The sequence below is a fragment of the Mugil cephalus genome, chromosome 9 (genome assembly GCF_022458985.1).
Source record: "Mugil cephalus isolate CIBA_MC_2020 chromosome 9, CIBA_Mcephalus_1.1, whole genome shotgun sequence".
Taxonomy (NCBI): Eukaryota; Metazoa; Chordata; class Actinopteri; order Mugiliformes; family Mugilidae; genus Mugil; species Mugil cephalus.
The window spans coordinates 19,010,405-19,025,784 of record NC_061778.1 but is presented as its reverse complement, the minus strand read 5'-3'; the positions used below and the strand labels follow the sequence as shown (position 1 = coordinate 19,025,784).

The following is a 15,380-nucleotide window of genomic DNA, read 5'->3' as shown; positions in this document are numbered from 1 at the left end:
ATAACACGATGCAAATGTTTTTTTTCCTCCACTAGGCTACACGTGTACTGTATACATGTTAAATACAGACAAAATAGTCGATGTGTTTATTTTAAGTACGAGTTTGTCATGCTGTGAAATTTTAGAAGATCTTCTATTTTAAAAAGACAATGTTGTGTTCCTTTTGACGCAGTAAAATATGGACTTAATATGTGACTAAAACGGGTCGGTGCATGTTAACCGATATGAGTGTGGGTTTAAGTAAAAACATTTAAAAATTAAGATAACCGCAGTTTACATCGGGTATTTAAACACTATGCTCAATTTTCTTAGCGGAACCTGAATCATGCAGAAAGGGCAAGGTTTTCCACCGCCTGCAGGGGCGCTAAAGACGCACAGTAAAATAATTCCTGTGGCGAACAAGTCGCGGTACGACACCAGTTCCGTTTGCAAACCGATAGTTCACAGAGCAGCAACCATGGAGGAGGCAAAAAACAAAGAAAACAAGAACACCGAAAAGACAAATGAAAAGGAGAAAGAAAAAGAAAAGGGCCAGCAGCCCGCGGGGAAGGATAAGGATAAAAAAGAGGAGCAAGAACTGGTAAGTTTGCGTGTTTCCTTTTCATTCAAATGAATGCTAACTAACTAACGCTACAGCAATCAGACGTGGGATTTTACCTTAGTCACTGCCGCTTTGACAACATGGTGGAGGAGGCCGAAGTCTGGGGCATTCACAATAAAGGACAAATGAACATTTATTTATTGGACAGAGATCATTTTCTACATGAAATGCCACCTCTGTGGCGGTTTACCTCACTATTGTCCGTTAAAGTCCCGCAGATAAACGCGGATAAAGCCATTTAGCTAACATTAGCTTAGCCTGCCAACCTCAGCCGGTGAGCTAACGTTAGCGTGCTAGTTGTTATGTTCAGGTTGTGTGGTCCAACTATGTGACACAGCAGTTAACACGAATAACACTTTAATTGCACAATAACATTTATTCTGCATTAATTTAATACTTGCAGTATTTGGCAGTGTATCAGTCCTAATTTATACACCTCAAGCTGTCAGTGGTCAGATTGCTGTGTTTACTGTGTTTTAGATGTTGGATGACTGTGTGAACTCCAGTATAAACATGAGCATTTATTGCTCTTTTGTTTATGCTATTTGCCACATGACCTTTTGCAATTAGCCAACTTTCTTAAAAACACTGTCGTGCTTCAACCTCCTGTAGTCCTGTAGCAGGGTGGTGTGCATGGGGAGCCAGGTCCCCTGACCCGATTCTGGGCCGTGGTCTCACTCATATCTAGGGAATGCCCACATGCATGTGTGATGACACTTGCCAGCCGGTGTTGGGTCACATTAAGAAAAATTGATAAATCCTGCCTAAAATGGGCTGAGCTGTTCATTCCTTCACTATGTGCCCCGTCTTTGACTCAGCTTGGGGACACCTGTACCTATCTGGTCTCCCATCTCTCCAGAGATCTACACAGAAACCCTCTGAATTCTCTTATTCGAGTGAGGTGACAGGAAAAGCTCATGACCCTTCACTGCAGCAGTTTCTACCAACACCAGCTGCTTCCCTTCCCCTGACCATTTTCCACATCTTTGTCCTTTAATCCCCCTTTTACTTACTGAGGTGTAGCTTTGCCCTCACTGCCACACAAGGTTATTCCACTCAATAAAGATCAAGTGTATCAGTGTGGCCACACACATGCACTGAAACAATAAAATATTTGACTGAAAGACTGTAACTGCATCAGTCTCATATTAAGATGAAACCCCCTTTATGTTAAACATATGAGGACAAATGTAGAAAAAAACACTTGGATCATGGACTCACCTTGTTAAAAATGTTGAAATTCCATTTAAATGAATTGTCTTTGTTCTGTGATGTCCTTGTCATGTCATTTGCTGTGGTTGCTGTAAATGCACCAACCATACATTCACAGTTGGTCAGGTTCCTCAGAAATATGATCGATGGGACTTAGTTGTGACATGGTCGTGATAGTTGGCAGCAGTGGATGGTTAATTATCAGTTTCCATTGATTTATAATTTCAAGAAGGAAGCGTGAGAGGATTGGTAAATGAAGTCATTAATGACCTTGAACAGCCCTGGTTTTGTTACAGTTATCAATAATTGTATTCTCAATGTTTTTCAGTCAGAGGAAGACAAGCAGTTACAAGAGGATCTGGAGATGATGGTGGAGAGACTGAGCGTGAGTATTTGCTTCTTTTTTCCCCAACTTCTCTTTGTGTCAAGAAGTTAGCGTGATGAATGAATAAACGTTATTTTCCATATATTAATAGGAGAAGAACACAGCGCTGCATCGCCCTGCACTAGAAGAGCTGCGCAGACTAATCCGCTCCTCAACCACTTCCATGACCTCAGTACCTAAGCCCCTGAAGTTCCTGCGCCCACATTATGGAAAGCTCAAAGAAATTTATGACAGCATGACCCCTGGAGAGAACAAGGTAGGTCTTCGCAGTGCTGCCAGAAAATCAAAAAGTTAAACTATGCTCTAATTCTTGAACAGTTCTCACTGGAGCCACATTGTAAAATTGGTGCAGATATGATATGACTGCAAGGAAAGGGACTGTATTATCTTAGACCAAGAGTTCTGCTGCACTCACTCACTGCTGTTTAATTGTACAAATGGCATTGTGATTTCATAAATTTAAGAACAAATCCATCCACACATGTCACACTTTGGAACACTTTAATACCAATGAACAAATGAAGTTCAAACTTTACTCGATGTTTGTTTTCCAGCGTTTCTGTGCTGATGTGGTGTCAGTGCTGGCTATGACTATGAGCGGTGAGAGGGAGTGTTTGAAGTACCGTCTGCTGGGCTCCCAGGAAGAGCTGGCCTCCTGGGGACACGAATATGTCAGGTACATTATATTAACTGAGCCATGAGTATTGCTTTGACGTCATCAACCATGGTATACAAAGCTGCAATGTAGGCATAGGGAATGTATAAGTTATCTCATCGTATTTTCTTTGGTGTTCTTTTGTCAAATTGCTATTTCTCTTACATAAGAATGAAGAGTAGCCAAAAAGCAGATTGTGTTGACTCACGCTAACTCTGTTAATACCTGACTGCTGCTAAGGAGAATTTCTAACAAAACGTCTGATAGAACATTGGATATTGCCATGTTCTTGTCCATCCTACTGTATAGTCTGTTGCTTTCCTCTGTGATTAATATGTTTTTTTTTTTGTCCGTGTCACAGACATCTCGCCGGTGAGGTGGCTAAAGAGTGGCAGGAGGTGGAGGAGAACGATAAAACCCAGCAGGAGACGCTGCTGAAACTAGTGAAGGAGATTGTGCCCTACAACATGGCCCACAATGCTGAACACGAGGCGTGTGACCTGCTGATGGAGATTGAGAGGCTGGACATGCTGGAGGACTATATTGATGAAAATGCTTATGGCAAAGTTTGCCTCTACCTCACCAGGTCTGTTGAGATTTTGTTTTAGTTTCTATATTTATTTGTCATTAAACATTTTGCATACAATTAAAACGTTATTTGTTGTCTTCATATATTTAAATATGTCACTCTTCCAGCTGCGTGAGTTACGTTCCTGAGCCAGAAAACTCAGCGCTGCTGAGATGTGCCTTGAACATCTTCAGAAAGTTCAACCGTTATCCAGAGGCTCTACGCCTGGCCCTGATGCTCAACGACGTGGAACTAGTAGAAAACATCTTCACATCCTGCAAAGACATGTAAGAACTTGGCAGTTATAACAAATGTATGTTAAAGTGAGCGTAGTTTTGGCTGCAGACATATTTCAATCGTATAATGGAGCAGGGCTTCATTATCCTGATCTCCCTATTTGTTAGAACGCGACTCTCTTGAATACTCCGTTCTGATTGGTCAGTCACCAATATTCACATGTGGTTATTACTCAATAGACCGCGGCTGCTCCTGTCAACTAATAGCCAACGCGAACACACTTCATAACTGGCGAAACTGAGTATTTTCCGAATATAACGTTTCATTTGTTTGGAGAGGATGAAGAACGACATGTCCCCAGCAAGGCAGGAGAGAACAAAACAAAGCAGTGCAGAGAGGGTAAGAGAGGCGAAGAAGACGCAAGCAACTGGATGAGAGACAGCTTGACCAAATTGAAGAGGACAGACATGGGGGAAAAAAACACTAAGAAGAACACAGCGTGGGCCATGAACGTGTTGAGAGAGTAGATACAAGAGAAGAACGTGGCAACACATTTTGACAGCTATGATGCCCAGAGACTAAATCAAGTCTTGCTTTCATTTTACGCATCAGTACAGAATGCCACCGGTAAAACATACTGTGACTGCAGTTACATCGCTCTCCGGTCTGGGGTATCCCATCAGCTTCCCAAGTTTGACATCCTGAAAAGTTCCTCCTTCACGTCCTGGGTTGGGGTGTGGTCATTAACTATAACAACAACTATAGTTGGGGCTGTGATGTCCTCTTGAACTGCTGCTCTGCTGCGCTTTGGGATTCCGTTCCCCTGCGAGTTATTATTATGATTAACCACATACCCTATGTTTATTTCTTGCAGAGTCATCCAGAAGCAGATGGCCTTCATGCTGGGTCGACATGGTATGTTCTTGGAGCTCAATGAGGACGTAGAGGACTACGAAGACTTGACAGAGATCATGTCCAACGTGCAGCTGAACAGCAACTTCTTGGCTCTGGCCAGAGAGGTAGGAGAGAGAAGGCTGTGAAATCATTGTTATGTTTAACTGTAGGGACGTAGTTTGATGACAGTAACAACAGTAAAATGAAAGGACTGCATAGCACCACTTCACACCATGTCTAGACAGATCAGGTGAGAATGTTGGACTATGCATTGCACAGTCCTGCATTTATCATTAATGGGTAGTGCAGTCCGGAGATTTTATTTGCTAATAATTTGACGCGTATCCAGTGTTTTGTCCTCATTTATATAGAAACTAGGAAAATTACAATAAGATTTAATATGTGCGGAAAGGGTGAAGCTGAAGAGTAGATGAAAATGTTTGTCCACAGGACGCCCTAAATCGTTAAAATGGCATGGGCAGAAATGGCAGAATTAATTACTCGCGGGGGAGACGACAAGTGGACGGTAGCAGCAGTAAAACAAAACAATTATGCACGGCCCAAATTGACTTCACCTCTGACACGTAGAGAATAATGCTCCATGATTCATAGAGAGGGACTCAGGATTATAACTGAGCCTCAGCGTCACTGCCGGGATGACTCAGTGCTTTTTTAGTAAAAACACTCTTGTCTTCCCCAGCTGGACATTATGGAGCCTAAGGTCCCTGATGACATCTACAAAACACACCTGGAGAACAACAGTGAGTATAGGTTTAAAGATTACGTCTTAATTTATGATTAATATACCCATTTTAAGTCACCTGGATGAGAACATCACTGGAACTTAAAATAAGGATGTTGATCGTATGTTGTGGTTTAGCTTTTTCTCAACAAGTGACCTCTTCGTTGTATGTGACAGGGTTCGGAGGCAGCGGATCCCAAGTGGACTCAGCCCGCATGAACTTGGCCTCTTCGTTCGTGAACGGCTTTGTCAACGCAGCCTTTGGACAGGATAAGCTGCTCACAGACGACGGCAACAAGTGGCTGTACAAGAACAAGGACCATGGTACGAGAACGCATACAAACAACAGTGGAGAGATGCTGTAACCCACTGGAGCAGTTCTTTTATTACCGTTGAATACTCAGTCTTTTTGTTGGCTGTTGATTGCTGTTTATTACAAACAATGATTGTCTCCTCAGGCATGTTGAGTGCTGCAGCCTCTCTCGGTATGATCCTGTTATGGGATGTGGACGGTGGTCTGACTCAGATTGACAAATACCTCTACTCTTCTGAGGACTACATTAAGGTATGGTTACTATGGAAGTTCACTGACTTATCTTATCTTGACCTTTCTTCTCTGGTATTACTTTGTAATTCGTGGCAGTTTCTTTAAAACGTACTTCTCCTACGTAACAACATATTACACGAAAGACTGTCAGGCTTATTGCGAGAGAGGAGAGGGCGTGAAATAAAAGCCCCGAAGGCGTCGTGTCTCACACCTGCTTCTTCTCTTTGCGGTCAGTCTGGTGCCCTCCTGGCCTGCGGCATCGTAAACTCAGGTGTGAGGAACGAGTGCGACCCAGCTCTCGCCCTCCTGTCCGACTACGTCCTGCACAACAGCAACGTCATGAGGATAGGAGCCATCTTTGGGTGAGGAGTTGTTTTGGGGATCATGAGCATTTGTTTTGCCGTCACATGCTATAGTTCCTGTGTCTACTTGTTGTTTCTTGTTCTGCTGTAGCATCAAAATAAGCTTTCATGAATTTGTAGAGTAGTATTTTTGTATCTGTCTTAAGATGAACACAAATTCCTGTGAATCCTGACCCTTCTCGTCTTTCTTTCAGACTGGGTCTTGCGTATGCTGGCTCCAACAGGGAAGATGTCCTTTCTCTTCTTCTCCCTGTTATGGGAGACTCCAAATCCAGCATGGAGGTATAACCCCCGTCATTTTGTCTCATTAACACTAAAGGTCAGTTTAGGGATATTAAAGTGTGTGTGTGTGTTAAATGTCCAGGTGGTTGGCGTGACGGCTCTGGCGTGCGGCATGATCGCAGTGGGGTCTTGTAACGGCGACGTGACCTCCACCATCGTCCAGACCATCATGGAGAAGAACGAACAGGAGCTGAAGGACACATACGCTCGCTGGCTGCCTCTAGGCTTGGGACTCAACCACCTGGGTAGGCACTGACGGAGAATAAAAGTATCTCACTGCCTTTCTGTGAATCGGTTTGTGTACGTCTGTTATCGAGTCAAATTCACAGCATCTTATCTGCAGCTGCTCTAACTATTCTATATGTCATGCCAATGTTTTTAGGTAAAGGAGAAGCAATCGAGACAACCCTGGCAGCTCTACAGGTCGTCCCTGAACCTTTCCGCAGCTTCGCCAACACACTAGTGGATATCTGTGCATATGCAGGTCAGTCTTACAGACTTACAGTGTTGTCTTTCAGCTATTTTTAGGGGATTCTACTGTGTTCACACATGCAAATATCCATCAGTCAGCCTTAGCTTTATTTACATCTTCATGCCCTGCGTAATCCAGTCACTGGTAGGCTGACATACAAGTATTTAGCTACTTATTTAGAAACTTATAAATAAATAAAATAAAACTTAACAGTAATTTGCAGTTATTTGTCTCTCCCTCCTCCAGGTTCTGGCAATGTGCTGAAAGTGCAGCAGCTTCTCCATATCTGCAGTGAGCACTATGAAGCCAAGGAGAAGGACAAAGAGGAGGACAAGGACAAGAAGGATAAGAAGGACAAAGACAAAAAGGAGACTGCTGCTGACATGGGCTCCCACCAGGCAAGGACTCACTTATTACCATCACTATCGTCACGCATCAGTTTTGTGGTACCTACATTGTGGATGCTTTTGTGCGTGAGGAAAACAGAAAAGACTGATTTTTATGTTTTCCTCTCAGGGCGTGGCTGTTCTCGGTATTGCCCTGATTGCCATGGGGGAGGAGATTGGTTCTGAGATGGCACTGCGAACATTTGGACACCTGGTAAGTAGGATTAAAATGATCCTAATTCCAATTTAACAGTTTACATGAATCGTCACTAAAATGAATCGGTAAATATGTGCTTATATTTAAATGCAGCTAAAATATCATGTACTTCTGCATCTTTTTCTCACTGCTGGTTCTTTATGTCATGTCTCAGATATATAATGTGTAAGCTCATTCTGACATAACAGATTTTTGTTTTCTTGATCTCTGTTTTACATGGTCATAACATCTCATTGTCACTGTTTTCATGTTACCAGCTGCGTTATGGTGAGCCCACCCTGAGGCGAGCGGTGCCCCTCGCCCTGGCCCTCATTTCTGTGTCCAACCCTCGTCTTAACATCTTGGACACTCTCAGCAAGTTTTCCCACGATGCCGACCCCGAGGTCTCCCACAACTCTATCTTCGCCATGGGCATGGTGGGCAGTGGTGAGTTTGCTTCTGAGAACTATATGAAATTATTTTATCTCATTATGGCTGCCATGACACCATCAAGCTTTAGGTGTCCCCTCAAGGGCTTTGATGCCCCGCAGCTTCGTTTCAAATATTAATAAAAAGCTAATTATGTTTAATCTTGGTTGCATTCAGGGTGTCATGACTTGCATTTACATTCACCTGTCATTTCATTAGGGAAATAAGTAAAAGCAAATACAATATAACAGTCCTGCATTAATCTTCCTTCATGACTCTAATGTTCAGTTTATATTGAAACTTTATGATCATTTTCGAGGATGTAGTTTTTGTTTGTTTTTGTACAACACAATTAAAATGACAATGGGCTTGAATTAGCAGCTCTCAACAGAGGCTAAAATAAACATAACCTTCATGAAGCGGTGCAGGATTGATATTAACACACATTGGTTTTCACCAGTGTACCTAATGAACTGGAAGTGAGTGTGTATGATGCATTTTTTTCTGTTTAAAATAAAAATGGGAGTCAATAAGGAAAAATAAAATAGATGCTGTCACTTAAAAATCTTTTTACACAAGTTGGACAAGTTTAGTTATTTTACTATGATGAAGCAATTAAAAACTGTGTCTCGCTAGATATAACGCTTAATACTTGAAGGTACTTGTCGTTTATTTGTCATCTTTACTGAAGCACAACGCTGCCTCTTCTGACTGTACTTCTATTGTCAACCTCTACAACACATTCAACAGGCTTCTTATTTTTTCCATGTCCTCAGGCACAAATAACGCCCGTCTGGCGGCCATGCTGCGGCAGCTGGCACAGTATCACGCCAAAGATCCCAACAATCTCTTCATGGTCCGACTTGCTCAGGTGGGTGGCGGAACAAAAGGCGCCCGCCCAGCACCAGACACAAGTCAACTTTCAAAAAGATGTTTGTGTGTGATTATTTACCCTCTGCGCTCTGTTCCTCCGCAGGGTCTGACTCACCTGGGTAAAGGCACACTCACTCTCTGTCCCTACCATAGCGACAGGCAGCTGATGAGTCAGGTCGCCGTGGCTGGACTGCTCACTGTGCTCGTTTCCTTCCTCGACGTCAAGAACAGTGAGTTCCTTTTTGACCCCTGCTGCCTTCCACATCCACATCAATTTAGTAATGAATTTGAAAATTGCGTAGTGATTTGAGAGTGTCCTTGTTCATATCCGGCTGCGTTCTCCGTTGTGTGTGTTACAGTAATCCTGGGTAAATCTCACTACATTCTCTACGGCCTGGTAGCAGCAATGCAGCCGCGTATGTTGGTCACATTCGATGAGGAGCTGCGGCCACTGCCCGTGTCTGTCAGAGTTGGACAGGTAAAGCCTGGAATAATTCATCTAAGGAACCTAATGACTGCGCGGTTTATCAACTTGCTTTATTTAATGCTTTATTTAATAGAGGAGATGCATGACAAAAATTTGTGTATGAATGAAGGTGTAGTACATTATTTAGGTCTAAAGAGGACAAGAAATGTTGTATAACATTTTATGTTTTTAATCTGTCCGCAGGCTGTGGATGTTGTGGGCCAGGCTGGTAAGCCAAAAGCCATCACAGGTTTCCAGACTCACACCACGCCAGTGTTGTTGGCTCACGGAGAAAGAGCAGAGCTGGCCACAGAGGAGTACCTCCCCGTCACTCCCATCCTGGAGGGCTTTGTTATCCTCCGCAAGAACCCCAACTACGAAACCTAGACTGCATCCATTCTCACTGGCCTTTCCTTGTGTTTGTTTTTTTTTTTTTTTTTTTTTAAGTAGCCCTCCATGGCTCTGGGCAGTTGTTATATTTAGTTGTTCATTGCATGGCTGAAAAGAGCGAGGCAGGCCTGTCTTTCTTCCCCTGTCGTCCCTGGCCGAGCTCCGGCAGTCATTAAAAATGAATGGATAGGGTCTGGTTAATTGGACTGGTATGACACAGGCAGGGGAAGCTGGGACCTCATCATCTCTACATAGATGGTTTCCTCATTGCTCTAATTTTGATCTGCCTCTCCCACATGTACTGAACCAGCTGTTTGACTGACCTGAGGCCAGTTCAGAAGTGGGACCTGTTCACCGTCCTTCTTTACATGTTTCAGTCATCATTAAATTAATAACTACTGCTCAGTCCGCATCAGTGCTTCAAATGTGTTGACCCCTCCTCCTTACATCCCGTCATCTTTTGTAATTAGAGCATTGAAAAATATGTATTCTGCATCACATTCTTCTTTTTTGGTTTTTGTTACAGTTACTGTAAAAGGTTGATTCAAAAATAAAAACTCGATCCACGTGGTGGAAATGTGAATGCTGTGTGTTTTTGTGTTAAATTAAGATGCAAAGTATGAAGTACCATTAGTATCTCTGTGGAACGCAGGTCAGGCACTTGACCCTGTGAGTCTGTGTCACTCAAGTTTAACATGAATCACTGGTCTAAGACCAACTAGTCCCGAGGTAAATATAATATCTAATATCTAAATAATAACAAAAAGAAATTATTTTAGTAGTCAGTACCACACCATGAGCTAAAGTGCAAATTTACTTTCTTGATTTTTTGGGTTTGAGCACAGCATGATTTCAGGTGTAGGTCTTTCATTTCTTTTACCTAACGGAACAATTTTTGTTTCACACACAGTTGATAACTGGAAAATCTTTGATTTCTCCTTTTTTTATTCCATGATAAGAAAAACTTAAATGGGCTTTCTCTGTGCCCTGCAGAGATATACTGAACTTTTCATAATGTAGTCATAATTGAAACAATAATTATAATTTATGGAAATTATTTAGTTTCTGTGAAATTCATCGAACCAATGATTCCTGGAAAAACAAACCCTGGTTTCATTTAAACACTCGGAGTGTTGTTGCTCGCATTCAAAAACTTTAAAGACAGTTAAGGCGATAAATGATGTGAAAACAGCGTTTGCATCCTGGACCAACCTAGAGACCGCGATAACCGGGAAAGATTCACGTGACGGGATTTTGCCGGAATTACTAGCTACCGGCTTCCGGGAAGATTTTCCGTCCGTCCGGCTCTGCGGACTCAAGGAGAGAAAGGTAATGCTGCGCTCCGCATCTAAACTCTGTATTAAAATGTTCAATTGTGACTGAAGTGCCCTTTCACTGGCACGTGGAGACTCGGGGAGGACAGCCGAGGGTGCCTTTTATATTCCTGCGTGTGGTGACTTTGTCCGGGGCTCTCTGCCGGCTGCTGCTCCCACAGTGTTCTCGGGGATTAGCTAGCCTGCTGCTAGCATCTCATGCTAACGCGACGTGGGTGTTCTTTCTTCGCTGTAGCCAGTGAGTGGGGTTAGCAGGATAACGTTACGGCAGACGTGGGATATGTTAATTTACTCGCGTGACACAGGGACGCGTATTCTGCGGTGTGGATTTTAAAGACGGGAAGCGACGGGCGGACTGTCGCGTCACGGTGTTGTTGTTTTCGCCGGTTAGCGTGAATCCTGTTGGCTAGCTACACAGTGGGCTCCGTGGGCAAGATAGCAGGAAAACCCACGGTGGTTGGAGCCCCGTGGTTCGGGGTTGTTTCTGCCTTCTGCACGGGTGCTTGTGTTGACAGCCTGGCTCTATGTAAAGAAAGGTCTGTTACCAGTTGTGGTGAATAATATGCACGCTGATGCATTGATACCTGAAACCATGTGATGGCGATGGGACATTGGTTCCAGCAATCTGAACCCCCCCACCCCCTCCTCCCCTCTCCTCTCCTCTTCTCTCCGAGTCTAGTGGTAAAGTATGTAAACGTGTAGCTGTGTGCAGTCCGAGTAGCTCATGCAACTAGTGTGCATATGCGGCAGCATGCCGCCTTATGTTGTTGATATGTAGTGGGAGTGTACGTAGGAACTGTGAGCCTGTGCAGGGTGACGGGAGTAGACCCGATCCGACACACAGTTGACAGGTCGTTGTGCTTCAAGACCAAACAGCTGTGTTGGAAGTGATGCCACACGAGAACTTGGTAAATATAGGATTTACCCCCCCTCCGAACAAAATCCCACTGATGCATCGCTGCAAACGTAACGCTGTCGTAAGGGGTGATGTCGCTGTTAAACTTGGTCGCGATGTTTGGCTGCGAAATAAAAACGGAGGCGTCTGACTCATTCCGCCCAGTTACAGTACTCGCCACTGTCACGACACCGCTGGCAGCACCGCTACTGTTTTCAAACGTAGATGGCTTAAGCTCCCGAGCAGCTGCTGAGTGTGAGTAGTATTTTAAACCATTGAATGTATAGCTTGTTATCTGGGTTACTGGTCCCTCGCCGGAACCTCTTCACATATGACTTTGCTGACTTTAAAAAAAAAAAAAAATTACTTGATTTGTATAGTTTGTGTTTCACGTGAAATGCGTGGTTGTCCGTGGCTGATAGTGGCTGAGGTGTGGCTGGCGTGAAGCCGGCAGCTGGGATGTGCATCGCGCCAACAGCGGCACAAACCACGTGGTAAATCCGGGCTGGGCCTAGGAGAAGTTAGCAACGTGGCTAACGTAGAGCAGCACCCCTTTGTAACCACCGCATTTGCAGGTGCTTTCGCGGCTGTTTGATGCGCCTGTGTTTATTCGGCGTCACGTGCAAATAGCCGCGTTTGTCGTGGTTTGCCGTGTGTCCGAGCAGACGGGCAGACACGCCCCTGTGTCGTAGCAGGAGTGACACAGTTTGGCCAGACATAACATCGGTGGTTCACCTCTGTGTAGTTAGCTTGCCAAAAACGCCTCAGCTGACTTTTGACTCAGTGTCGGATTGTTCAGAGGGCGAGTCTGTCGGTGGGCTCGTGATTTTTGCCGTTTGCTGCAGCAGGCTTGAGGCTGATGTTGAGGACTGCAGACATGTGACCTTTGCTGAGAACGTGGGTCCAAAATGGATGCTGTCCACTATGCATGACACAGATAATATTACAGCTGTCAGACGGATGTTTAGTCCCCATCTTCCTCTTCTGTCCACAAACATTCTTGTGCATTGATGTCAGACCTGCTTCACCTAGTTACAGTAAATGGAAACTTAAAGCAAAGTTCCATCAACGGTCAAGAGCGTGGTGTTTTAGAGCCAGGCCGGCTCAGTTTTCATGACACAAGGAAACTGCATCACTTCCTTTTGTGACATTTGAAAAAAACTAGAGTCTGGACATGTGTGGGTTTTGGCAGAATCTTACCAGAGGAACATGGGTGAGTGAGGGGAGGGGGGTAAGGAGGAGGACAGGCTGTGCTGGTGTGATGCTGTGTCACTGGAGCTAAACTTTTGACTGTATGTACTGTACATCTTTGTCCCTGTGAAATGTCAGGCTGAAGCCACATTTCGTCATAAGTGCTTGTCACTTTCTGTTTTGTTTAAAGTCTTTGTGAGTATGGATTTCATCATGTTTTTGAGTTAGATCTACGTTGTTTTGGAACTGGAGGAACTCCACTAATGTTACACGTGGGATTATCGGTGGGAGTGTTTTCTTTGGTACTGACAGGACCTGTCTTAAGTCTGAGAGGTCACGGTCAAGTTCACGTTAAGTTGTGTTGTTCTTAAAACTTAGAAGAAGCGGATAGTCTGTATTACAGTCTGGCTGGGCTGTGTTTGGCAGAATGTTAACTGTAAGACAGGGATGGTCATTGCTTTTCCAGCTTTGACCATTGTTTCAGTTGTTTTTCTTATGGCTGTGCCAGGTTTATGTAAGTGCAATTTTTAAATCAGAGGCTTTCTACTTTTAAGAAGCAGCGTAGCGCTGTCGACCTTTAACTGCTCGAATCCTTTCGTCTCTGGTCAGCGAACTTGAAAACAAGCCTAATTTATTCAGAACGTGTTGATTCTGCCCATAAATCTTAGACCAAAAACACCACTTTGTTTTATGTAACCGCCATGTTGCTGCCCCTTTCTGGCTTACAGGCTATAGTTTTCCACCCTCAAAGCGATCCAGCGAAGTTAAGTGAAGCTTGCCGCCACTGGAGCCTTTTCTGCACACAGTGTAACCACCACAGCCGACACAGTGGTACAGAACGCCATCACAATGTGCAGGTTGTGCAAGTGAATTGTATACAAAGAGGAGATTCCAAGGACAGTGAAAGCAGTGTGTGCAAGAGCATTCTAAGTAAAACAAGTCATCTTTGTTGTCAGTTCTGCTATATGTATAGACAGACATTATGTTTCTCTCAGGCGAAGGAACCATTAGCAACTAAATTATAAGGAAAAATGCATTAATAGAAAAGTAAGAAAATCAAGTACAAGTAATACAATGGAAAGTTCCCTTTTGTGATGTGTTAAAGTTAAAGTTGACTAACATATAGTTAACCATGCTTAATGTATAGTGTGACGTTTGCTAAATATCTTAATATCTGCAGCGAGCCACAAACTCACAAAGACTTTTCGTACTGCAAACCTCAGTGTCACTGATGATGTTGATTTGCGTAGAGTACGTCTGGTACAAGAATCCCAGAAAATGACCAGAATTTCATCAAAAGTGTGGAGTTAAAATAATTCCTACATACTGTATTTAGGACTATTACACTCTCATGGCATCCTTATTGTCATCTGGTAGAAGTGCACGTATAGTGCAAGTGAGTCAGTGTGTTTACATGCAGAGCTTAATCGAGCTATGCTCAAAATTCGACTTTCTCACAACACTCCTTGTGCCAGTTTACATGCAGCGCCAGAAATTCGAATAACTGTTCTCCTCCTCCACACTAGGTGGCGATACGTGTCTTTTCAGCGGGATAATACCACGTTATTATGTCCCGATTTCCGGGTTGACCTTTTACGTGATGTAATAAACAAGAGTGCGGCAGACCGGCATTTCAAACAACAACCAGATGGATAATACTAAATTTTTTAATCTTGTACGTAATGTTCGCGCTACTTCTGATGCAGGTAAGATCCGCGCCATCCCTCAGACGGCTTCGTTTCTCTGTGATCAGCTTTCTTGGACGTGTTTGTTCCGGGGTCACACGCCAGCGCAGCGGTGGTGGAGCATGCGCACACGCATTATCCGATTGAAAACTGAGATTCAGTTGCATTATGTGGGTGTCTCAATCGGACAAGTAAAACTCCGATTTTAATCGGAGTAACGTGTTTACATGCACTTACGTTCTCCTGTTATAGTCTGATTAAGGCAATAACTCGTTTTTTTCACGTGCATGTAAACGCACTGAGTGAGAGACTGCTGAGCTACTACCGTGTTCGCTGTTAAATGTGTGTGCATGTAGCTACCTTAGCAGGTAATTTGATTACTGACCAAAGATTGAAATTTGTGCTCAAACCTTCTGGTTCATTCATTGCACATTTATTAATGAGTTTAAAGGTGTTATTTGGATACGTATAAATACTGATATTTAGATTCATCCTGAATTATGTTATTTATACAGAACTTCTGATTCACCAGACCATTGCACTGAAGATGTAACTGCGTTAGAGTAAAATAAATGTTA

At 43.6% G+C, this 15,380-nt stretch overlaps 2 protein-coding genes across 2 annotated transcripts in view; both read left to right on the top strand.

Annotated features, from left to right (window-relative positions):
- The first annotated feature begins 395 nt into the window (after window positions 1–395).
- On the top strand, window positions 396–10,280 carry psmd2 (proteasome 26S subunit ubiquitin receptor, non-ATPase 2). The gene is made up of 21 exons (XM_047594572.1): window positions 396–580; window positions 2,142–2,198; window positions 2,290–2,454; window positions 2,753–2,874; window positions 3,215–3,439; window positions 3,550–3,708; window positions 4,533–4,677; window positions 5,253–5,313; window positions 5,472–5,618; window positions 5,753–5,859; window positions 6,076–6,203; window positions 6,398–6,485; window positions 6,568–6,730; window positions 6,868–6,969; window positions 7,204–7,355; window positions 7,474–7,557; window positions 7,818–7,986; window positions 8,745–8,839; window positions 8,945–9,071; window positions 9,201–9,319; window positions 9,512–10,280. Exons 1-21 carry the CDS (start codon window positions 458–460, stop codon window positions 9,692–9,694), a joined length of 2,721 nt encoding a protein of 906 aa, XP_047450528.1. The 5' UTR covers window positions 396–457; the 3' UTR covers window positions 9,695–10,280.
- A 667-nt stretch (window positions 10,281–10,947) lies between these two features.
- LOC125013286 (eukaryotic translation initiation factor 4 gamma 1-like) overlaps window positions 10,948–15,380 on the top strand; it is a 34,433-nt gene continuing 30,000 nt past the window's right edge. The window contains exon 1 of the mRNA XM_047593795.1: window positions 10,948–11,026. The gene's annotated coding sequence lies outside the window, so the exon portion shown is untranslated. The remainder of the gene's footprint in view (window positions 11,027–15,380) is intronic.